This window comes from Lepidochelys kempii, chromosome 10 (genome assembly GCF_965140285.1).
Source record: "Lepidochelys kempii isolate rLepKem1 chromosome 10, rLepKem1.hap1, whole genome shotgun sequence".
Taxonomy (NCBI): domain Eukaryota; kingdom Metazoa; phylum Chordata; order Testudines; family Cheloniidae; genus Lepidochelys; species Lepidochelys kempii.
The window spans coordinates 2,525,967-2,549,953 of NC_136389.1; the positions used below are offsets into that span (position 1 = coordinate 2,525,967).

A 23,987-nucleotide genomic window follows, 5' to 3' on the forward strand; every position below is an offset into this window, starting at 1 on the left:
GCATTTTTCTGAAATACTTATGTTCTATCAAAAAACTTAAAAAGGAATACACCACGTGGACAGCTTTTCACATCTTAGAATAAGAAAGTTGACACGAGCTTACAAAACCGAGGACAGATTTAGGGACAGCACTAATGGAAGCCAATCTCTTTAGATGGCTATTTTTCAAGTTAAATTTCTTTGTTGCCAAATGAATGTAAGATTTTCATGTTTATAGTGGAGGGGAAGCTGTAGATGGAAAGAATTATATTTTTTCCTGGAAAACAAACGCCAGTCTTTACCCTCAAAAGAAAGGAAGTCTAACTACTCTGTATAATGTCCTAACCTTTCTAATCTTTTAAATTTTAAAAGAGCAATAATTTACTTGGCTGATACTATAGTATCTTTTTAGAAAGTGTAGTCACTAGTGCTTTCCCAAACAAAGTCACACATCATTGAGCAGAAAATGCAAGCAGTTTCATAGCAAAACATGGCATATACAACAGTTTCAAAAGGTCACATTTGCCAATATGCCACAAATACACATTGGTATATTCCTATAAACAATTGATACATTTACACAATTTACAAGTCTGTGTTCAAACAAATTAGATTGTATAAATGTTGTCCACTGTAAATATACTACAAGTCTATAACTTATGAAATTATGTGCAACACTCAAAGAATTGGTCTAGCACTGGAAAGTCTAGAAATCCAAAAAATAACCGTGCAATTGTCCATGTTAACGAAAAGCTTCTATTTTGGCTGTTGCAAAAAACTCTGGCAAGTCCATAACTTACAGCCAAAATATTATTAAATTCTTCTTTAAAAATTGTGCTAGTTTCCAATGGAAAATTAACGGAACGTATGAAAGAAACGGTAAACAGCTTCTGAAGTGCTTCTTCCTTGTGTCTTGAAGATGAGTAATACTGCAACATTATGCTGAGGCTGATAAGGTACTCCCCTTCTATCTTCCCAAACTGGGAACTACTCTTTACAGGATAGTATCAATCAATATATACACAAATTTTCAAGTTAAAGTCAGCACTTTTCACTAAAATAAAATTTTGCTCATATTACAAAATTAGCCAGATATAGATCACAATATAAGACATTTAAATATCAAGCAAACAATTCATTCAGTTTTATTTGACAAGAATATATATGTATATATACCTTTGTAAGCTGGGCCAGAGAAATAGATGCAGAAGAGTCATCAATCTGTTCACAAAAAATTAAACACACATTCAAGTTCCACAGTCAAAACATAGTGATATTTAGCCTCTATTGTAGTTTGAACGTCTACTCTGGGTATTTTTTGTGTGTGTCATTGACAGAGGCATTTTCCAAAGTAGTGCAATTTTTATTTGCACAAAAGAAATGGGGCCCAAAACCATGGCAGCTTTAAAAATGTGTGATAGATCAGGAGGGGTCAGCTTCTAAGGGGAAGACACTAAAATAGTGAAGCAACTTGCTTAAATCAATGTATTGACTCAGAGCCTCTTCTCCCCTTGATGAGACCCCATAGCGCCCTAAATCAATAGGACTCAATATATTACGGACAGAACAAATACTTCTCACTTTGTAGCTAACTGGATTAAATTTTTTAAAATAATTTTTTAAAGTTAGTTTGAGAAAGAATTGTGTTAACATATAAATATATGTTTACTATATTTTGTAATTTAACACTTAATCATGAATGAGTGTGGTTATGCTTTTGTGAAGTACACAGTCGCCTGTTGCCAAAAGAAAGAACAGGCATATCAGCCCAGAGATAAAATCTTGTCAAAAAAAATCCATTTCATAAAAGCAATCCTTCCACTTATCTATGAGTTGCAAAATAAACTGTCTGGATCAAATGAGGACAAGTAAAAAGCTGTATAATTCTATATGTCATAAGAGTTTACTAGAACAGGGAAGAAATTAAACAAGTCCATTTTATTAAAACAGAAGGGCATATTATAAAACTGAACCGAAAACATGCAATTGACTTTATAGAGATTTCAATATTTAACATCCTCCACGCCCCACGCCCCCAAAAAGGACAGTTTTTAATAGCAGTCATGAGGAGCAGTTATGGACTCCATTATGGACAAAAGCAAGAAAGCGTACTTTCAGAGACGAAGGTAGACTCAGGTCCCAACCCTGCAAGCTGCTCATCCATGCGACCCCCATATGCTTGCCCAGACAAAGTACCTTGCAGGAAAGTGGCTGATTTTAAAGGCTTCAAATGGATCATTGACTGCAGCATAAATTAGATTACCTATTCAAAACGATTGGTAATATGTAATTTTTCCACACATGAAAAGGAAAATTCCTGTGCTCTTTGTAGAGGTATCAAATTGTAACATGCCACCACCACCAAGGATGAAATGATTAAATAATCAAAATAATACTTAATTATCAAAATAAAATTTGGAGAGAGAAAATATTTAGAAATTTTGGGCTCAGTGGTTATTTTGTCTTAAATAAAGCTGACTGGAGAAATGGAATAAAATTTCACAAGTTAGAGACCTCTCAAGTGAAGCCAATACTATCACTAGCATAAGCTGGAGAAAGATTAAAAAGAAAAAAAAAGTAATGGAACAGGTTTTTAAAGAATCCTATAGAAATTCTACATTACTTAATGTAGTAGAAATATGCCACAGAATAATTGTATTATTCCAACTTTGGGGAAATGTTTCTGTAATGAACCTATTCTTCATTCAATCAAAAAGGTCCCAGAGTTCACGATTCCTCCACCACATGGGACTCTTCTGCACATGAGCAGTACTTGCAACACAACTTATACACGGATTTTTACAGAATTGTCACAAAGACTTCAAGAAATGATACTCCTGAAAATATTCCATGGAGGGGAAGAATTAGAAGACTCAGAATATGAAGCCCCTTTTCAATGGTAAAGCTTTGCGAATTTTTTATTATAAATTTCAATTTAAGAAAATTTCAGTCTGTTATAAAATCTCGATATGCTATGTTGTGATGCTCTACATTCAATTAGGTTAAAAAAGGAAATGTAGTTAAATAACCAGAAAGCGGAGGTTTCAGAAGTCCCTCCTTTTTACATGTGGAAATAAAGAGGGCTCTGGTTTACAATTACAGCCGATAAAACTAGTTTCTGAGCTTCTGTGTTTAACAATTTATGAAGTGTTAGGAATGTTTTATCAATTTTTTGCCAATGCTAGACTTCTCAGTGTTTAATAGTACAACTGCAAGAGTCCAATGGATAGCTTTTCTAAATCGGTTATATTTTCTACCTTGAGCACAGCAAGATAACATAACAGATAAAATTTTCTCATGCAAAAGCATTAATGGTTTTAGACACAAGTCTGACCTGATCTCTTAAGGAAGGGGGTAATGGTGTTATTCCTGAACATTAAATTACCACCAGAGGGAGTGAATAGTTGATTTAATGTCCGAGTATCTCCTGGTGGCCTCCCGGCCTGTTTTGTATTCTTCTCCTTTTTGCTGTCAACTTTTTCAAAATTTCTACTATAGTATGTGGTCAAGCTTCCTGCCAGCCACTGGATTCAGACACATGGAACCTACATGTCCAAGGTTCTTGTGACTCCAGGTGAGAGTACAACAGAACAGACCTGATACTGTAGTAGAACTCGAATAATAAAAAAGGTGAATGATTGGATTGGATCCCATGTCACCAGAAAACTGCTCAGAGGAACTGGAGTAGAGTTGGGGGGGGGAGGAAAGAGGTGAGAAGGACAACAAACCATTCAATCCCAAACTTTACACATAGACCACTGTTGGAGAACTATAGGGATTTCCGTTTCAATTATAAGGCCTACAATACTCAGGATTCAAGTTAACTGAAGAATTGGCCAACCAGGATTTCAGCTGCATTTTAGTGACTTGTGCTCTGAGCAAAGGACTGTTTTCTGTATTTCTACAGCACCTAAGACAATGGGGGTACTGATTCTGATTAAGGCTTCTTTTTGCTACTGACACTCTGATACTAATAAGGTAGTCACCAGTTTTAAAACAAAGGTTCAAAACCCTAAATCATATTGTGACAATGTCAGAATGGGCACAGTGTAGGAGGATATTAACACATAAAGAGCAAGAAATGCAGAAATAATCAGTCAAGATAATTATCAAATTACTTGAATTTATATCAGGTATACTAACCCATTTTAAACTTGCTGCCCTAGGTTTTGTTTTTAGTGTGTCAGCTTTCAATTAACTTAATCCTAGTACACTGGAGCCAAGTTCTGCTTTTAGATACATGCAATGGGAGTTGTGCACATATAACTAAGGACAGAATTTGTCCCTGATTTTAGGTTGTGCTGGGCAATTACAGGTAATAAGTGTGCCCACATCACTGGAAGTGACTTATCCTGGATACTGCAAGGATTGAACCCCTACTGTCTTTGAGATTTAAAGATGAAAAGCACTAAGAGTTAGGTATGATCATTAACAGAAACTGCATATGTAGAGGACTGGCAAGATCAGGCCCCAATTGATTTTTTTCTGCCCACAACCTAAATAGCGTCCAATCATGCCAACAAGACAAGAGGGAATATTTTTCCTTTGCTTCCATTTTAATTTAAATAGTTCTAATTAGAATTAATACAGCCATTCTTTAAAGTATATTTTTTAAAACTGATGAGAAATCTATATCAGCTCATAATAAGATGCTACTTAGAAATGTAATACAGAGATGCCAGGGAACACACAAGGCTAAAAGAATGTTAACTTTATTTATGAACATGTGATCTGTGTTCATACACATGCTAGTAAACAAAAAGGAAAAGAACTGTTTTCAAGAAATAAAAACTCATCTGAATTAGACCAAATACTGTAAATGTGGTTCACATAAATGCATTACATTAACTTCTAGGGTCGCTGGGACAGTCAAGCTAATTTGAGCGAGCGCTGAGACATAAGTATGTCTAAAAACCAATTTGAACCAACTGCTGACAGAATTTTGGACTGCGGGATTAGGATTTTAAAGATGTTAATACCACAAGTACAAAAGACTAGGATTTTAGATTTATTGTTACATTTCTTGAGAAATGGAGGCTATATTCTTCACAGACCACCGACCTAAAGGTAGGAATTTCTAGATTCTGTTTTTTTAAAAGCTTATCAAGCAATCAGATCCAATGATCCAGGGTTAGTGTAATGCCTCATACCATTCTAGATAAAAATCAGTTGTACTTAAAGAAAAATGAAAAATAAACACCAAGTAATAATTCTGAATACTAATTAGGACTATTTTGAAATGTTTGAATTATGCACAATATTCAACCCAATCAGCAAGTCAAAGTCTACACCATAACCAGTTAAATATTTGTTTGTGTAACTATAATTCTGTATTTTGCAACAGACTAACAATCAGTGTGTCAAACCTAAAGAAAAATGCAGCCCCTTTTTCAACTGTAAAAGCAGAAGTGGTGGTATACTAAAGAAAGGCTTGGTCACTAACAGCTTAAGAAGCATCCAACTCAGAATTGACCCAGATCAGAAAATGTCCTGCAGGTCAGAGTTAAGGAGGTTGGTAGGGGGCTTCACCTGGATTGCACAAGGGTCTAGCAGACAAGATGACTAATTAGCTGAAATTCCTACACCAAGTTTTAGATACTTTAGTCTGCAGACATACTAAACTGTATATCACAGAAAGTGGAAGAATCAAATGCAGAACTTTAGAATACCACTTTGTGTACCAAAAGTTAGTCAAATTCATGGCAACTGTTTCAAGACATTTATGTATTTAGAGGCGCCCAAACACTCCTTTTTAATCTCACAGTTTTATGGAATGTAAATATTCAAGTATTTAAGGACAGCAAAATGAGCCATTTAGCTGCACAGAAATGCGCCCCCTCCCGAAATGCTGGGATATATTTGGTTCAGCATTTGTTTGAACCCCAAGTCAAAAAGTAAGAAACAATACCAAGTTTAACAATAATGGTTTCTCAGTGGTTTTTGATAACATTTTCAAAAACCATTAGGCAAAAAAAGTATTGAAAACAAAAGCTAAGTGATACAATGTGAAAATGGCAAAAAATACACTCCAAACATTTTTATTGCAAGAAACAAAAAAGCACACAACAACCTGTACAAACATACATATTACTAACTATAGACAGACAGATGTAGAACATGGCACCATGTTCAATTGTGCAAACCTTGAACCTTCATGATCTGAAATTGATCATACATTATCTGTACAACACAGAGTCATACAGGAAGTATTCTAGCATATTCAATATGAAATACAATGCATTACTTGGCACAAATACTAGTATTCACATTAAAAGTGTGCAAATGATGGCATTACTCAATATTTTTACTATTTTGCATCAAATACATTGTATTTACAATATATACTGTGCTTTGTTGGAAGTTAAAATTTAAGTTAATGTTTAGAAAATTAATTTGCTACATTATTGTTTATAATTAAGTGCAGTGTGTAGGAAAAAAGTGTGAGATTGTGTTTTTACATACTGCTTTTGAAGTTCCACTCACTGGTTCAGTTCGACTTCTAGAAGAAGAAATAAAAAGTTGTCAGAATAAGAACACTGTTTACATCCTTCAAACAAACAATGAAAACATACTATGCTGTGATTACCAATATTATATGTTCTGATAATTTAGTGAATATAGAAATTTAGGTGACTAGAGAAACTGTTCTCCCTTGGGCGTCACAGCATTACTTTGAAGTTACATTTATATTTTGTATTTTCAAAACAAATATTGTAAGACTCATGTTTGTGGAATAAAATTTATTTAGTAAAAATTGAATTTAAAATTCAACAAGTCTGCATTTGGACAATTGCCAACATATTAATGATCCTAAATATGAACTGCTTCATGCTACAATTCTGTATTCTCAGACTATCACCTATCTAAGCAGGGGCTTACAGTATCCAAACAACTCTGACATTCCTAATGCAGTTATACTAAGGATCAGCTCTGAGTCTCACTGACTGTATTTGATTATTATTCTAGCTTCTGAAAAAGAGTGGTAGTCTAGACAGTTATTGGCCTAGTGGAAGGGAGGAAGTAGTAGACATGATATATTGTGATTTTAGTAAGGCGTTTGACACAGTCTCGCATGACATTCTCAAACAAACTAGGGAAATATGCTCTAGATGAAATCATAAAGGGGTGAACAAATGGCTGAAAAACGGTACTAAGAGTAGTTATCAATGGTTCACTGTCAAACTGGGAGGATATAGCTAGCTGGGTTCTGCAAGGGTCTGTCCTGGGTCTGGTATTTTTCAACATTTTCATTAATGACTTAGATAATGGAATGCAGAGTATGCTTATAAAATCTGGGGATGACAAGCTGGGAGTGATTGCAAGCACTTTGGAGGACAGGATTAAAACTCAAAGTGACCTACACAAATTGGAGAATCAATCTGAAATCAACAAGATGAAATTCAATAAAGAAAATGCCAAGTGCTACACTTAGGAAAGAAAAATCAAATGCATAAACACAAACTGAGGAATAGCTGGCCAGGCAATAGTACGGCAGAAAGGATCCAGGGATTATACTACATCACAAACTAAGTATGAACCAATATGTGATGCAGTTGCAAAAAAAGGCTAATATTCTGGGATGTATTAATAGGTGCATGTATGTAAAATGCAGGAGATAGTTGTTCCACTCTATTTGACATGGTGAAGCGTTAGCTGGAATATTGTGCTCAGTTTTGGGTGCCACACTTTAGGAAAGATGTGGACAAATTGTAGAGTCCAGAGGAGAACAACAAAAATGATAAAAGGTTTAGAAAACTTGACCTATGAGGAAAGGTAAAAAAAACTGGCCATGTTTAGTCTTGAGAAAAGATGACTGAGGGGGACCGGATAGTCTTCAAATAGGCTAAGGGATGTTATAAAGAGGACAGTGATCAATTGTTCGCAATGTCCACTGAAGGGAGAACAAGAAGCTTAATCTGCAGCAAGGGAGACTCAGAAAAATCTTCCTAGCATCTAACCTAACTATAAGGTTAGGAAAGTACCAGAATAGATTACCAAGGAAAATCATGGAATCCCTATCATTGGAGGTTTTTAAGAACAGGTTAGACAAACACCGGGTCAGGGATGGTGTAGAGGTATACTTGGTCCTGCCTCAGCATGGGGGGATGGGCTAGATTACCTCAAGGTCCCTTCAGCCCAACATTTCTATTGTTTGAAATGTGTCTGATATTGAAATATTATTGGATTCTATTGTTTGAAATGTGAATTTTAACTTGTAAGAATTGTGCTAAAAAGTAGAATGTTTGAGGTACAGTGAATAATACTATAAATCCTCAGCAATGTGGTACTCATACAGGATTTCTTTGTGGAAGCCCAAACACCCTGGTGAGGGATCTGCTGATTTTAGCCACGAAAGTGCCCAGATAGTAAACCTTTTATATATGCTATATTGACTAAAAGTAGTAGTAGAAACATCACCTGAAAGAAGTTTCTAGGATTTTGTGCGGTTTAGGAGTCCTGTGACAAAAAAAAAGTCTTAATTACCAGAATTTGCTCAAAATAAATCCTGAATATTCTACAGTATTTAGGAATTCCTTTATTACATTTGAAAGTGTGTTGAGGTTCTACATATTGATTCTGGATCTGCAAACTACTTAGAGAACTAGGCATGCAATTGTTGGTATTGTTAATAAGAGTTGTATATTTAATTAATGAAGTTGCGAAAAGTCTCCCATGAGCTGAGGCAGTTTAATGCCTCGCATGGAATTTATTTATGCATGTAGGACTTGTGCTTACAACAGTCACTACTAGGAAAACTGTTCCAGGCTCACAATCAAATCAGAGGTAACGACATCCCAAAGGTGGGGATAGGTGAGGAAGTTCTTTAAGATATACACCACACATTTGTTGATCAATGTGTTTACCTTGAAGAACATGCTACAAGATGAACAGTAAATTTTGAAAGGCATTGCATACAACAATACTGTAGTTCTGGGCTTGAAATCTCAAAACTGCTTATTTTTAAGTTAACTATACTAATGAGCAGCTTAATAATTAAATCGGCACACAGTATGCAACTACTCAGGAGTCACTTCTGCACTTTGCCTTCTACTTGTTAGGCTAGAAGCACCACAGAAGCAATGGGCAGCCTTTATGGAGAGAGCAAGATGCACCATTCTTTTTGTACCCCCTACAGATTTCTATCCAGATACTTATTCTATTCAATAACTTATCTGTTACTATCTAACACTTTACTTTGGAATAGCATTGAAGCACCAGGAAGATGCTGTCTGCTCAGCCACAGATTAAAATGACTCATTCAAACAAAGCTAGTGAAACTAATGTAGAAGTGGGATAATACAGGAGGAAAGAAGGGTAACAAGCAACCTGCAATCCTGACTTCATTCTTTGGAATTTCTGACATTTTAGCCAACACTACATCTGTTACTCCACACTGGGATTAACAGGGAAAACAGACATTTGGCGCTCAATGGTAACATAGTATAAAACAGAATTAATGAAAATCTTTTAATCTTGTTCACATGCAAAATGGCTGACCTGATTACTGAATTTCAGGGTGGGGAGGGATTATCACCTCCCTCACCACACACATTTGGGAACCTTGTTCTTTTTGCCTTCCACTGAAGCAGTGATTGTCTCTTGGAATCTGGCGGGCATATCCCCCATAAAACCTCCTGTGTTTGGAAGATATACAGAATGGTGGACCTTGGTCTTTCCAGTATGGTTTCTATGAAAGACTCCATGATTGTTGCCAATACTAATACTAGTTGTTTGTTGGTAAAGTACTTGTCCTGCCCTGTCCCAAGACAGGAGTACACCCATTCACTTACTGACAAGTAGTCATCTCTGACATGGGAATGAGTGCGTATATATATATATATTACACACACACACACACAAACATGCATAAGAGATGAGAGAGGGGAAAACTTTGGCCAAGCATTATAGGTTTTTCTTATAAAAAGTGCTATGAAATCTTTCCTGTCAATATAGAGCAAAAAGGGCCTCAGTTTAAGGGCACAACCAAAAGACCAACTCACAGAGTAAACTGAACAGAACTCTATCTACCTCAGAATGTAATGGTGGGACTAGAATCTGGAGTCCCAAGAAGGCTAGATATTCAAGCCATCCCTCTGGCAAAGATCAAGAGGTTACAGGTCTCATGCTTTCAGCTACAACGTGAACCAGTAGTAACTCTTATGAAAAGAAGAAAACCTAGACACATTTGAATGCTTCTAGCAAACTATTCATTACCAAAGTCTAATAGCCGCAACACCTGATAGAGTATGATTTTATGAATACCTACATGACATATGTTTTGCTTGTAGATTTAACTCCTCCAATAGGGATTCTTCTAACAATTACAGATGAGTTCTTAGGAATCAGGGCACTATCATCTGTATATTCTGAAAAGAGTAAAAATGCGGTAAGAAAGATCAATTTCCATTCCCAAAAAACACATTTCTCTTTTTCATATGCAATTTGTTAGGTATTTAGAAGAATTCATTTAACTGAGAAAAACCAAACCCAGAATTTTAAAATAAATACTGAAAAGGTTAAAATTAATCCACACAAATAAATAGTAGATTTCTATTAATTGACCACCAATTCTAGAGGGTTGTTGCAAACACACACACAGGCAAGTTCTACAGTGTTATAATCAGAAAGGTGACTAAACAGGTACTTTCTTACTCAAGAGATCCAACCCATGGCAAATGTAGGATTTCACTGTAAAATGAGGACAGCTTGGCCCATAACATCTTCATAACTGAACTGGTAACTATGCAAAAGCTACAGTGAATATAGATCTGAAGTAGAGTTTGCATGGCAGGCAGTTCGGAATAGTAATCTTTTAACTTTCAAACTTAAATATGCTATAATGCGTTTATTTACTTAAGTTACTAAAAATATGTTTGAATATTAAAAGTGAAAATTTAAAAAAGCCAATTTATCACTATTGTGTTTATTTTTGGCATTTCTTCAAGCTCAATAAAAATCAATGCCATCAGTTTCACTTTCAGTACTTGATGTTTGGATTGAAAACAAAGTAGAAGAAAGTCTGTATTAACGGTTTAAACTGGATTTCTTTTAATTATGGAAATGTGTCTATTCTTTCTTAAACTAAGCAACTGTCTAGGAAGTAATTGAGAAAAACTCCACAATGCCCCTTGTAGATAGATTCACTTTTCAAAGTAAAACCACTTTAAGACAAAATCGTAGGTTTAGCAAAAAGAAAGACTTAACACTTTAAAAAGCTAAACATTTAAAATAAGTTCTACATAGTGTTGAATTTGTCTTTGTGAAACATATTCTGATCTAACCTCAAGCTCACATAAACCTGCAAGTCTTTAAAAAACAATACCCAACATCAGGTTACTTTCAGATTCAAAATGTGAGTTTTGGGACTACCTCTGCTATAGTGTAACAGTGAGTGGTAACTGAGTTTCCAAGACTAATTTAGCTTGCTCAGGATGAAACTTCTTGCCATGAAAGAGGTCTGACTCTCTATGGCAGCTGGCTACCCCACCCCAAATGGTTTCAACACAGTGGACATCAGTCTGGGTTCAGGAAACATGGCTAAATTATTAGTCATGGAGGCATATAGGGGAAGACATAGTGGGATCAAGATCAAGACGGTGTAGTGTGCCAATGATCATTGAGAAATTCAAACAACTGGGATTCCTGAACAGTGCAGGCGCTATTGAGGGAACTCATGTGCCCAATCTGTGAATTCATATTCCCATATTAAGTCCAAAACGTAGATTAACAGAGAAAGTTACTGCTCAATTGTGACATGGCTTTGAGAGACTTATGACAGTTTCCTGGTTATTTATATAGGGTGGCCAGGCAAAGTGCAAGATGCACAATTTTTCAAACAGCCGGACTTCTAAAAGATGGGCAGAGTAGGACTACAACGCTGACAGTGGCATTTGTCCCCACTGTGATTCTGGTGATCCCACATGCCCGTTTCCTCTATTTCTAATTAATCTATTCCCAGATTACACCAGACTGAAGAGATATCAATTCAAACATACACATCAGGTGCGCATGGTGGTGGCTAGAGAAGCATAAGGTTTTGTGAGACTAAAAATAAAATGGAGATGTTTGTTGACCTCCAAAGGCAGTTCAGTGACCAATGTAACATCTGCCTGCTGCATTTTTAAACATATATTAAAACAAAGGTAGTCTTTTATGGAGAGCTGAAGAAGTAGGCAACTAGCTATGCAGCAACCTATGCACATCTGGACACACAAGCAGTTGCATCTGAGACTGTCACTTAAATATAAACATTGTGCAATCCTCTTCAGAAATGCTTTGTATACACACACTTTTAAACTGTTGGTTCAGCGAAGTAAATATTGTTTTATTTTTAGCCATTTATATTTCTTTGCTGTGGGCTTCTTGTGTTTGGCATTTAATTATCCAGTTATCTTGATTTGTATAGTGGATGAATTTATGGAGGAGTGATTTCATGTACCAGAGAATAGTAACTGACAGCTGCTTCTGTGAAGTGCCTTTCAGTTGTGAGCTTATACTCTTGGTGATTTTAATGCATTGGTTTTTCTCATGCTTTATTAGTGATTTGTATTAGTTCTGGTGAGGAAGTTTCATGGAGGAGTGAATTCATGTATTCCTATTAAAGAACATAATGCTTGATGCACAAAGCCTTTATTTTTAAGAAAATGTTTTATTATACAAACATTTGCAAGTCAGCTGCAAAAACAAAACAAAGTAACATTTGTACAACATGAAAGGTAACAGACATTCATTCACAAATTATCTTACTGGGATTCCAATTTTCCTTTCCATTGGCTTCTAAAGGCACGAGTTGCCAGAGGAATAGAAAGCAAGGGAGCTGAAGAGTAGGTGGCAGCCTCATAACTATTATCCTAATTTAATGTTGTGTTTTACAGGCAATGCAGGGATCAGTTGTTCGATCAACAGAGTCATTTTCCTGAACACTTTGCATCAGTTGAACGTTTCCCTTTAGAACTCTGTCTCCCATTCTAATTTCTCCTCTTCCTGAAATAGTCCTGCCTCATTGTGCTTTGCCCTATATTGCAAATTGGCCCTCATTTTGTGTTCCTTGAACCAGTACACTGACAGATATTTCACCACTGTGAATCTATTCTGCATGACACCATGCCTCTTCTGGGACATCCATCCTACTGGTGTGGCCACTATAGTGAAAAATAAGGAATGAGTTAACCATAGCAATACTCATCGATCCCTAACCCTAGGAATACCAAGACGTGCAACAGAAATAAATTCAGTTTCAAATTTTAATACCTTCTTACAAGTAATTTTCTTCCTGGATTAGACTCAATGAATTCAAAACATTTATAAGAGAGGGTTCATTAGGGTGCTAGATTAAGGCCAAGAATGGAATTGAGGGGATAGGTGCTGGTCTACCAATGTTTACTTATTACAGGAAAACACAACACTTGAAACCATTTAACCGGCATTTGGGGATAAAGGAGTTCCTTAGGAAATGAAGGGAGAAGCTGCTAACTCCATTGCTAATTTATTTGAATAGATGCTTTTTTGACTGTTGCTACACACTGAGCAGAAGTCTTAATTGAGCTGTCCACAATAATGCCCGGGGGGAGGGATAGCTCAGTGGTTGGGGGGAGGGATAGCTCAGTGGTTTGAGCATTGGCCTGCTAAACCCAGGGTTGTGAGTTCAATCCTTGAGGGGGCCACTTAGAGATCTGGGGCAAAAATTGGAGATTGGTCCTGCTTTGAGCAGGGGGTTGGACTAGATGACCTCCTGAGGTCCCTTCCAACCCTGATACTCTATGATTCTATGATTCTATGATCTTTTCCTGAGGATAATTAATTTAAAATGCAGTAAAGTATGAATTGTTCAAACCATTATCTTCAATTTGCATTACTTTGTGTTGGTCAACGTTAAATTTCATCTGACATCACACTGCCCATCACCACAGCTTGATGAGAGTACTCATGTTAGTCTTCCTCAGTCTTTACTAACTTAAATTGTGTTATTTGCAATTTTGCCACCTCACTTCTATTTCCGTTTCCACACATATACACACCACTCCTATTAAGGAATCTTGTCAAAATCTGCTCTTAAACTTCTGCTAGGATGATGGCAGCTAATCTGGTGCACCAGTCTGTTATATAGCTTAAAACAGCCAACACTTTTTTTTTTTTTTTTTTACAGTGAAGTTCTCATTTTTAGATTTTTTTCTTTTTTAACATTGTCATCTCTTGCTCTTTGAATCCACCATGCTGAGGCAAACTTCCACCCTGACAGGAAGAATGGCTCATACAGCCAGAGGGTGGGGGAGTTATGTAGGGGCATGCCAATATTGTAGAATTATGGGGAGAACCAAAGCAACTAGGTATGGAAAAAGCTCATCAGCTACAGCTTATACTGTCTAGGTGGTGGAGAAAGGACTTGTGGAGCAGGAGAGGACATTTCTATCCTCACGTAAGACTATTATCTGCCCTTTCAAGAAATGATATTCATAAGAACCCAGAAAACTCTTCCCCAAATAATTAAGTCACAGACTCCCACACCCTGTCCCCACCAGTATATTTTACAATAAAATGACATATACCTGGTGTTGAGAGCTCTGTGTTTTCAGATTCCTTGTCCTGCCAATCTATCTTGGCTGCTATTTCTGGATCTTTCATGCACACAAAACAGTTCCTATGAGGTCAGCAACATGCCTGGCATCTTCAGAACTAGCTTCATGTTCCAGTGGTCCAAATTGTTGATGGAGCCCTCTTCCATCAATGCAATGCATGGGACCTTTGTGCTATGCAGAAGTATTTCTGTGGCTCTGGAAGGTTGAGCCTCAAATAATTTGTCCAGTTCATTATAAAAGGAGCACACTTTTTGCCCTGAACCAGGCCTACTGCCACTAGCTCCGGCCTCATTATACAGGATGTTCAATCCCTTTACCTTTTCTTGGCATTGCCTTCCCCTCTAGTGATGCCCATCTCCACCAGTCACTCAGACTCCCAGTCTCACACTATTATGAATGACCAAGATCATCTGGGCCGTATCTCCTTATATGGCCATTAGTTGTTTGCACAGCAACCTCAGGTAGCTAATTCTATGGTCACATGATGGACACCTCCAAAACATGCTGCTGTCAGAACAAGAATAATTTCAGCAAAGTTGTAGAAGAAACTGATCGCCATGGAAACAACATACATTTGAGTTCCATTCTGTATGTAAAGCTATTTGCACAACTTGACCCTACACAAGAAACTTCAGGAAGTAGACTGACGAAGGTCACCTAGGCAGTGAATGCTGCACTGTGAGATCATAGCATGAGGATTACTTGTACAATTGAGGGATGTTACCCCAGCAATCCCTATCCACATGAGCACTGCAATAGATATTAGCACAGTGGTTAGCCTTTCTTCAAGAAAGGTTTTAGAGTAACAGCCATGTTAGTCTGTATTAGCAAAAAGAAAAGGAGTACTTGTGGTACCTTAGAGACTAACCAATTAGCTCACGAAAGCTTATGCTCAAATAAATTGGTTAGTCTCTAAGGTGCCACAAGTACTCCTTTTCTTTCTTCAAGAAAGGGTCATCTATACAGTGGATGTAATGCCTGTGTACCATTGGAAACATTTTAATACATACAAAATGTGTTAAAGATGTGTTGGGGGAATCAAATGGTGGTTAACACAACAAGTTTTGTATTGTAGATAGCATTTAAGTGGCATCACTAAAGCTGCATGGTAGAAACCAATTTAGACAGGGCTCAAGCCTTTTTACTCCTTTAAAGAGTAGAATTAGATGACTGTGGTAAAAAAAACATCAGAGCTTGCAAGAACACTATGCAAGAACACACGAACACAAAAACACATTTTTTCCAGTACACAGAAGGCCAAAGGAGAGGATGAAGAACTGCTCATTTCCCTTGCCATGCGTGGCAAGGGAGTAGGGCAAGAACAACTGCTACTCAAGAAGACTGAACTCCTGAAAAAAATCTACAAGAAAAACTGCCAAACACCTGGTTAATGGAGAAAATCATGAAATCAAAGACAGTTATGAATTCCATGATCTTAAGGTTCTCCTGCAATTTTTGATTAATTCTGTACTGTCTGAAAATCTCCAATTATAAAAGTATGATCTGAAATAGATTTTTGTTTTCTTTTTGTAAGTGTATGTATAAAGTGGGCATGAAAGGTATTTTTCCCTTTTAAGGAAGTGTCCCATACTGCTTATTTACCACCTTAGAAATACGAAGGGTGTCCAAAGTCTGAACTTTACTGGTTTTACTTTTTCAATTTCAGAGAATGTTTAGTGTGAGCTTGAACACCTTACTTGAACATCTTACCATTTGATCCTCAGTTGTTTCAGCCTAACTGTTTTAGTGCCAGTCCATATGAAAACTAGCTGAAAAAATTTAACTAGTCCTCCCATTACTGTTCCACATTGTATCAGTTGTCTCTTCAAGTATCCCAAAATCACTGCTTCTGTGAGCTGCGTCAGAAACTGTGGGGAAAGTATTCATAAGGCACTGTAATTAGAATGGTTCAGAAAGCGCTAGTGTGGTTTGAGGCTGAGCATGTGTTCTTAACATGATTCAGCACCAAAGAGCATGTGCCTAAATTGGTGCTACAGAATCAGTTCAACAGTTGTTTAGTATATACATACAATGCCACAGACTGAAGTTTCTGCCTTGTTAAATCAGCCTTGTAGAAAGCTGTCTGCAGCGAAACAATGCACAACCTTGGCTGTTGCTTATCCTCTGATCCTATTGCGTAGTTTCATTTTTGAAAGAGAAACTGCTAAGGAAGTCAGCAATTAAAAACAATAAATATTGAATTACAGAAGGGTTGGCTAATTAATTCAAACTTGCATTAATAAAGTATGCAAGTACTGGTTTTGGCTATGTACTCAACTTCCATATTAGACATAGTGTACACATTATAGCAGACAGTGATCAAGAAAGTGTTAAGTGCTCAATTTCTGTGCATTTGAAGTTGTAACCTCCATATTTATTACTGTTAACTATAGCATTTAATATTCATAGTACACCTACATATAATTCATCTGCTGAACATGACAGCTAGTACAACAGTTGCAACTGAATGTTTATTGACAACTCATGTAATAAGAAGGAGAAAGAACACCTTCACAACTAAAACATACATCAATGAAATGTGACTACATATGGGCCACTGAACTAAGACTTCACTCAAATATATGAGGTCACTAGACACCGTAGTGGAAGAGAGGAAAATCTGACATGGATACTTCCACTGATTGAGAAGTAATTTTAAAAGTATCAGAGTAACAGCCGTGTTAGTCCGTATTCGCAAAAAGAAAAGGAGTACCTGTGGCACCTTAGAGACTAACCAATTTATCTGAGCATGAGCTTTTGTGAGCTACAGCTCACTTCATCGGATGCATCATGCTCAAATAAATTGGTTAGTCTCTAAGGTGCCACAAGTACTCCTTTTCTTTAAAAGTATCGCAAATTCAACAATAGGGACTACAAAAAAAGCTCTCAGCCATACTGCTGCATCTCCTAGTGTCTACAGCTACATTTTTGCATGGTAGGACTGTGAGAGGTAGAGGATCCTTTTGAAAATTAATGCATGTTCCTGGATTGAGTAGTAACAGACCTCATGATGAGCAGATGTACCACACAATTGTATCTATCCAAGCTATTTACAACACTAACTTATCCACAAAACACTTAGCTGCACAACTGCTCAACTGCACAGCGGCAATGAAGATGGACATTTTACCTACAAGCCTCACTAAATTTTCCTACAACTTTACCAGTGTGTGTGCATGTGTATTTGTGTGTGTAAATAGCATCTAATTCACTTGTGTATCTTGCCATATCTATTCAACGATATCACAACCCAATGTTTGACGTCAACTTGCTTTCAAGGACTGTAATATTCCTAACTGAATCAGGTTGGAAAAGAAAGTCAATTATAAAACAGACCACTTTAGTTAACACAAAAATCTCAATCCGCGACCAGAGGGGGAAGAAGGGGGAAAAAGAAAAAGGCTGAATCTTAAACCTGTCTACTACTGCATCTGTCCTATCCAAGCAAAGCCATAATAATACCTCTCCCTGAGGTATCACACTATCTTTTACCACTATCCTAGTTCACTAAACCACCACCATAACCTGATTCCTATCACTCCTAAAAACTTACTTCTTCCATAATGCTCAAAAGTAAATAAGAAAAATAATTTGAAACTAAATTTTTCCTGAGTTTTCCTCTCAATTGCAAGGTCTCTGGGGGCAAAAACTCCCTTCATTCAGTCTTGTATAGCACAAAGTACGCTGTAGTATTTAAGTACTAATCAAATAGAATTTAATGAAAAACATGAAGCTGAATTGTAAGGATTTTTCTTTATCTTTTTCGTTGTTATCCTGAAGAAGTTTACAATTTATGACCAGTAAGTTGGCTAGGCATCTGAAACTCAAGGCCACCAGGCAGAGGGATTTGGGGTAGATAAATAGAAAAGTTTATGTATTTATAAATCTACTATTATACAGCTTTGCTTTCAAGAGCCAATACTTTTTTGCAACATTTTGCATTTCCCTCCAAGTTCTACATGAACCCTCCCCGAATAATCATACCAGACAAAATAAACTCTCTCACCTATTTCAGCATTCCATTTCCAGAGATTTAAAGTCACATTAACAATATTTATTTCCGTGTCTTATCTTTCCCCCTCTTATCCAAAACTTATCAGTCCTAACCAAAACTAACAGACTGATGCTAGTCAGTCCATGAATGGAACTTGAGTTATGTTCCTTCCATTTTAATCAACACTTCCTTTTAGGAAGGCAAGCACTCAACTTAACAGTCTGGTGAAACATTATGGAATTCTGTGTTTATTCTCTAAAGAAAACATTAACCTTTTACAAAGAACTCATCAAATCAATACAAATTCAAAATGAATGAGCCATAAACCCTAACCTCAACGTTGTCAGAGTCTCTTTAAAGTTACACTTTTCTCTGAAGATTGTTTACCTGCCTCTACTACAAACACCTTTAGGGTCCAATCCTATAAAGCTCAGGGCCTAACAACATTTTTTTTTCTTAATTTATCTTCAGTTTCCCATGCATTTGATAGCCTTTGTTTCAGTTGCATATTCTGTGAGTCTTTCACACAGCAGGGAAAGGAAACACGAAACAGCTGGCAGACAATGGCAGATATAGCATCCAAAGGTTTCACTTTTCAATTTTAGTTGACTAAATTGGTAGCATTCCTTTAAAGGTAATATATTGCATTTTAGAAGTCAGACACTTCTTAAAGTTGTTGCAAGTTGAATTCTAAATTTAATCAGATGCTAAAGTTATACCAATGGCTGATCCACCAATTTAAGACTCCTGTGGAGAAATATGAAATGAGAATCCCCCCAGAGCCAGCAGCCCTATTCACTGAATGGAAATAATGGTATTTCTAAAAACTTCTGAGAAGTGTGTGTGTTATTCACAAAGCCATTTACAATAGGACAGGTCATGTACCAAATATATCAAGGTTCAAATAGGATTTAACCAGGTGAGCAGATGCAATTAGTTTGTAGCAAAGTAGACAGACAATAAAAAAGTGATTGACGGTTTGAACTTAAAGAACTTCCAAATGACTGTAAGTCTTATGTTTGATTAAGAAAAGAATGGGAGTTACCTGTTAATGCAAAACCAAACATATCTACATGTTTGTGTGTGACTCTCTCTTTGAAAAGCATGTTGTAAGGATTTAATGAACACTATAACATGAATATACATTACAGAAAAAACCTAAACAGCTCCTCTTTATCCAAGGAGCTAACAATGAGCCCAGTTTCTATAACTGCCATCTAACCACCATTATCTAATTCTGTAATCTCTCAGCAGACAAAACTAACTCAAAGATTCTGTATTGTCACAGTGTGTAGTTCAGGAAGTAATCCTCCCCAATTGTATTAAAGTTCTGCATCTTTCAACCTCCTTTTTTGATACCAGTAGAATTCGGGCGCTTTGTTACTATAAAACTTTGCCCCATGTTTCCCTGCCAGCCTATAAACCAAGAAACCCAGAAGAGTTCTAGGAAATCAAGACTTCGGGGTCAAGGAATTCAGGATTTGCCACAGCAGCTCAAAGCCCAGCCAATTCAACCGGGCACTCTACCTATGACAACGGACGTAATTTGTCAGCGGTAGTTATTGAGAGAGGAAAAAAGACGACAGAAGTGGCCTTTTACGCTCCCTGAACATACATTCCAAGGCCTATCTACTGATTTCAGTTCCCAAAATCCACCTTTATTAGCTTTTACGTCTGTTAAATACTTTGCGCCCCTGCGCGGCCGCAGGAGAGGGCGCTGGGTCTGAACTCCGACTCCCGCCCCAACAGCGCCGATCAGCCAGTTCAGCTTCCGCGACTGGGGACGATGCGCGAGCGAGACAGAGCCCAGCCGAGCCCAGCCGAGCCGAGCCGAGCCCAGCCCCCAGAGCCCGCGGCGGGCCGGCCTCCGCAGCGGCGAGCACCCTCAGGCCGGCCTCTCGGTTTATTGCCCCCGCGGGGGGGAGGGAGGGGCAGTGGTCCCCCCCCGGGGCGCTATGTGCCCGCCGCGCCCCGCCCCGCCCCGTACCTTCTTTGGTCTGCGCGTTGGTGATCTGCAGGTCGCAGTCGGCCGCCTTGAGCTTCTCGCGGCCCATGATCTGGCGCTTGAGGTCGCACAGGGAGATGTGGAGCCCGTCGAAGGTGACCGTGTCATAGTTGAGCTTGGAGGAGAACTTGTAATGGACGCAGGACATGGTCGGGGGCGGGGCCTGCTCCGCGCGGGGGCCGCGGTCTGAGGGGGGAGACGGGTCCCGCGCCGGGGACGGGGCGGGGCCTGCGGGGGGAGCTGAGGCCCGCTCGGGCCCGGCCGACGAGCAGCCTGCTCGGTGGGGGGGGGGGGCTGCGCGCGCGCTCGGGGCCCGGCGAGCGCTCACAGGCCGCCACGCTCCGCCATGGCCAGGCCCCGCGCTGTCAGGCTGGGCTGCCGGAGGCCTCAGGACTCCATGGCGGCGGCTCCGGCCTGGGCCCCGCAGCGATCGATCTGGGCCCCGGCGGCGGGGGCGCTGCTGCTGCTGCTCCTCCTCCTCCTCCTCACACCCCAGCCGGGCGGACGGTGCGGCTCGGGCTCCTCACACAGCCGCGCTGAGGCCCGGCTTCTCGCTATGGCGGCTCCAGCGGCCCCTGCCTCAGCGCTCGACTAGGGGGTTTCCCAGCCAGGAACCGCACGGGCGAGGGGCGAGAAGCGCCGCACTGCGCGTGCGCCTCACAGTGCGCCACGCCCTCTTTTCCTCACGTGACGCGGCGCATTATGACAAAAGGCGCTGCCTGCTCCGGCGTCACGTGACACGGGTGGTGGTGGGGGGGAAATGGCAAAGGGGGGGCGAGATGAGGAGGAGAGAGGGCGTGGGGGAGGGGAGGGGAGGGTTGGGGGTCAGGCAGGAGGAGAGGGGTCCGAGCTCCTCAAAGCCCCTGAAGTTCCAGTCTGCCTAGGACCCTGCACCCCCAGGCAGATTTAGCACCCCTTAAATTCCGCCCCAAATAAGATTTCACCTAAAAAATTCCAGTTTCTAGCCCTTCTGCTTGCAAATAAAATCTCCCGAAGAGACTCAGTTCTATGTTACCTGCCTGAGTAAGCTAACCTGAGTCTGCACGAGGCTTTTTCATGCAAAAATACCCAATGTTGGTACCACTAGTTTGACTTCATTGCTAGTAATAAAGGAGGGACCTTTAGGATAGACAGGACTCCTGAGGCCTCCTGACCCATGAAGGACTACTAACGCCATGCCATAGCGGTATAAACATCCCCATCTAGATGGTAGGATGGTCCCTTTTGGCCTTCAACTCTATGACCTTGTCTGCACTAGCATTTCCAGGAGGGGTCTGCAACTGGTGATAAGGAAATATTTCAGAAGAAAGGCTAGTGTAGACAAGTTTGTATTCATGCAGTAGGCTGTTAACTCTAAAACCTTATGCTGATGATTTTGGCTAAAATTCCTGTGAAAATCTTGCAGATTTTGGAGGCAAACTTCAGATTTCATCAAAAATCCTTTCTGCTTTCTATTGCCACTGATTTGTTAGGGTTTTTAGGAAGCTCAGAAGAAGGGCAGATCAAAGCAATGGTAAATACACAAGAGGTTGTTAAAAATACTGTGAAAAAAGCTATATACAGACCACTAATCACCAGATCTGAAAAGCAATCTGGTACACAATGTAAGTGATTTTCTTAAGGTAGTAATAAAATAACTGACACTGGAGAAGAACTAGGTTACATGGATTAGCTCTTGGGAGCCTGCCAATATCAGTCGTGGGATGGACACATGACAGACTTGCCAAAGGAAATTAATTGTATTATTTCTTGGCCTAAAAAAATTAAATTAAATTAAAAGAAAAGAAAATTGTGTCTCAGAATGTCCAGTGAAAACTTGAGTTAATGAATTTCCAAAGACAAGGTAGGTGAGGTGATCTCTTTCCAAGTTCTGTTAGTGAAAGGGACAAGCATTCAAGCTTACAGAGACAAATACAATTTTAGATGACAAAACTATTGATGTCTATAACGTCAAATGACAAATGATTTATAGTGATTTCCTGGATTATAGAGCAAACAGGGTCTGTAGCACATAGGGCAGTTATAATGTATATAAGGACCAACAAGTATATAGGTACATTGGGTCTTTAGAAAGCACTTTGAGATCTATGTCTGAAAAACACTATATAAGAATAAGTATTTGTATTATAGAGCCAATCACTTCCCATTGTAACTTTAATCCAACTTTTAATTGCATTGAACATATATTATAAAATAATTTTAAAAAACAGAACATTAAGAAAAATTGTGCTAAATTACAGTTAAGATTGCGCTGTGTAGTTAAAGGACTGTTGAACACAACTTTAAACTCAAACATTTAAAAAAATTGAAATCACTAGCTAAGGTTACATAAACAATTTTGACACCAACCTTAATATACACACCAAACAACAAGCAACTCCCATCTTTTCATGCACTGTTATATATATCTTCCTACTGTATTTTCCACTCCATGCATCTGATGAAGTGGGTTTTATCCCACGAAAGCTTATGCCCAAATAAATTTGTTAGTCTCTAAGGTGCCACAAGTACTCCTCGTTTAAACAATACTCTGTGATCAACAGACAAATAATATTAATTCTGTCCATGTGACAAAACTCAGTCTTTCCTTAGACTTTATTAGACCTTGCAGTTATTATCATTGTTTTCAATAGAAGTTGGATTGTGCTTTAAAATAGCAATATAAATACAGGGGCAGAGTTAAGGTTGTTCGATTACTGGTTTTGGGGATTTTTTCTCCTTTGTGTTATTTCATGTGCACCAATTTATGGTTAATGTAACTTTAATTTGTGACTTCCGTAACTGTTAATGCTTTGGTTTGATGATGTGTTCAGTAGTAAATCTTCTAATTTGCACTTAGCAACCTGAAAAGTAACTTATTGTTTTTTTTATTTTGTATTGTATTTGCAGATTAATGAGGAAAGAGGAGGAAAAAGGAAGAGGTTGATGAGGAGGATATGTTTTATTGTTCTACTGGTTAGTTTATAGATCAGTAGGAACCGCCTAGGGAACTATTTACTATTTTAGCTATATTGTTTTAGAAATGGCTAATTTCTGTAAATTTACAGGAATAAGCGATAGAGTCACCTTTTTCTTTGTATGACTGCGTCCACCCTGGAGGTTGTGCTGCTTTAACTCTAAAGCGGTACACAAACTGTGTGTAGACAGGGCTTTTGGTTTTGAGGTCCTTGGAGCGGGGAGTGACCTTGAGTGTTTGGAAAATGCCTAGTTAGTACATAATAGGCTCTACTTTACAGAAGAATTAAGTAAATGGCAGCAGCAGCTGCCTGTTGGCAATAGACCAGCAAATAAGTAGGACTGTTCTGTGCATTGCTGTACATTGGCTTCTCCCTGTCCAGAGTTTGTTTTGTTGGGTGGATCTTTAATTCCCTATTTCTTGAACTTTGGATAAGAGGAAAGTGGGAGGGCAAAAAGGACTCTGCATTGCCTTGAG

General features: G+C 38.6%; 1 protein-coding gene across 3 annotated transcripts in view; it reads right to left on the minus strand.

The window, feature by feature from the left end:
• The window catches only part of RBBP6 (RB binding protein 6, ubiquitin ligase), a 44,084-nt gene extending 22,885 nt beyond the window's left edge, over window positions 1-21,199 (minus strand). For 2 of the 3 annotated variants that reach the window (XM_073361645.2, XM_073361643.2), the window contains exons 1-5: window positions 20,537-21,199; window positions 10,247-10,346; window positions 8,398-8,436; window positions 6,442-6,478; window positions 1,156-1,200 (exon numbers count right to left, since the gene is read on the minus strand). In XM_073361645.2, the coding sequence (XP_073217746.1) occupies window positions 1,156-1,200; window positions 6,442-6,478; window positions 8,398-8,436; window positions 10,247-10,346; window positions 20,537-20,702 (387 nt within the window). In that variant the 5' untranslated portion in view covers window positions 20,703-21,199. The remainder of the gene's footprint in view (window positions 1-1,155; window positions 1,201-6,441; window positions 6,479-8,397; window positions 8,437-10,246; window positions 10,347-20,536) is intronic. The other variant, XM_073361644.2, reaches the window with a different exon arrangement.
• Window positions 21,200-23,987: the final 2,788 nt, after the last annotated feature.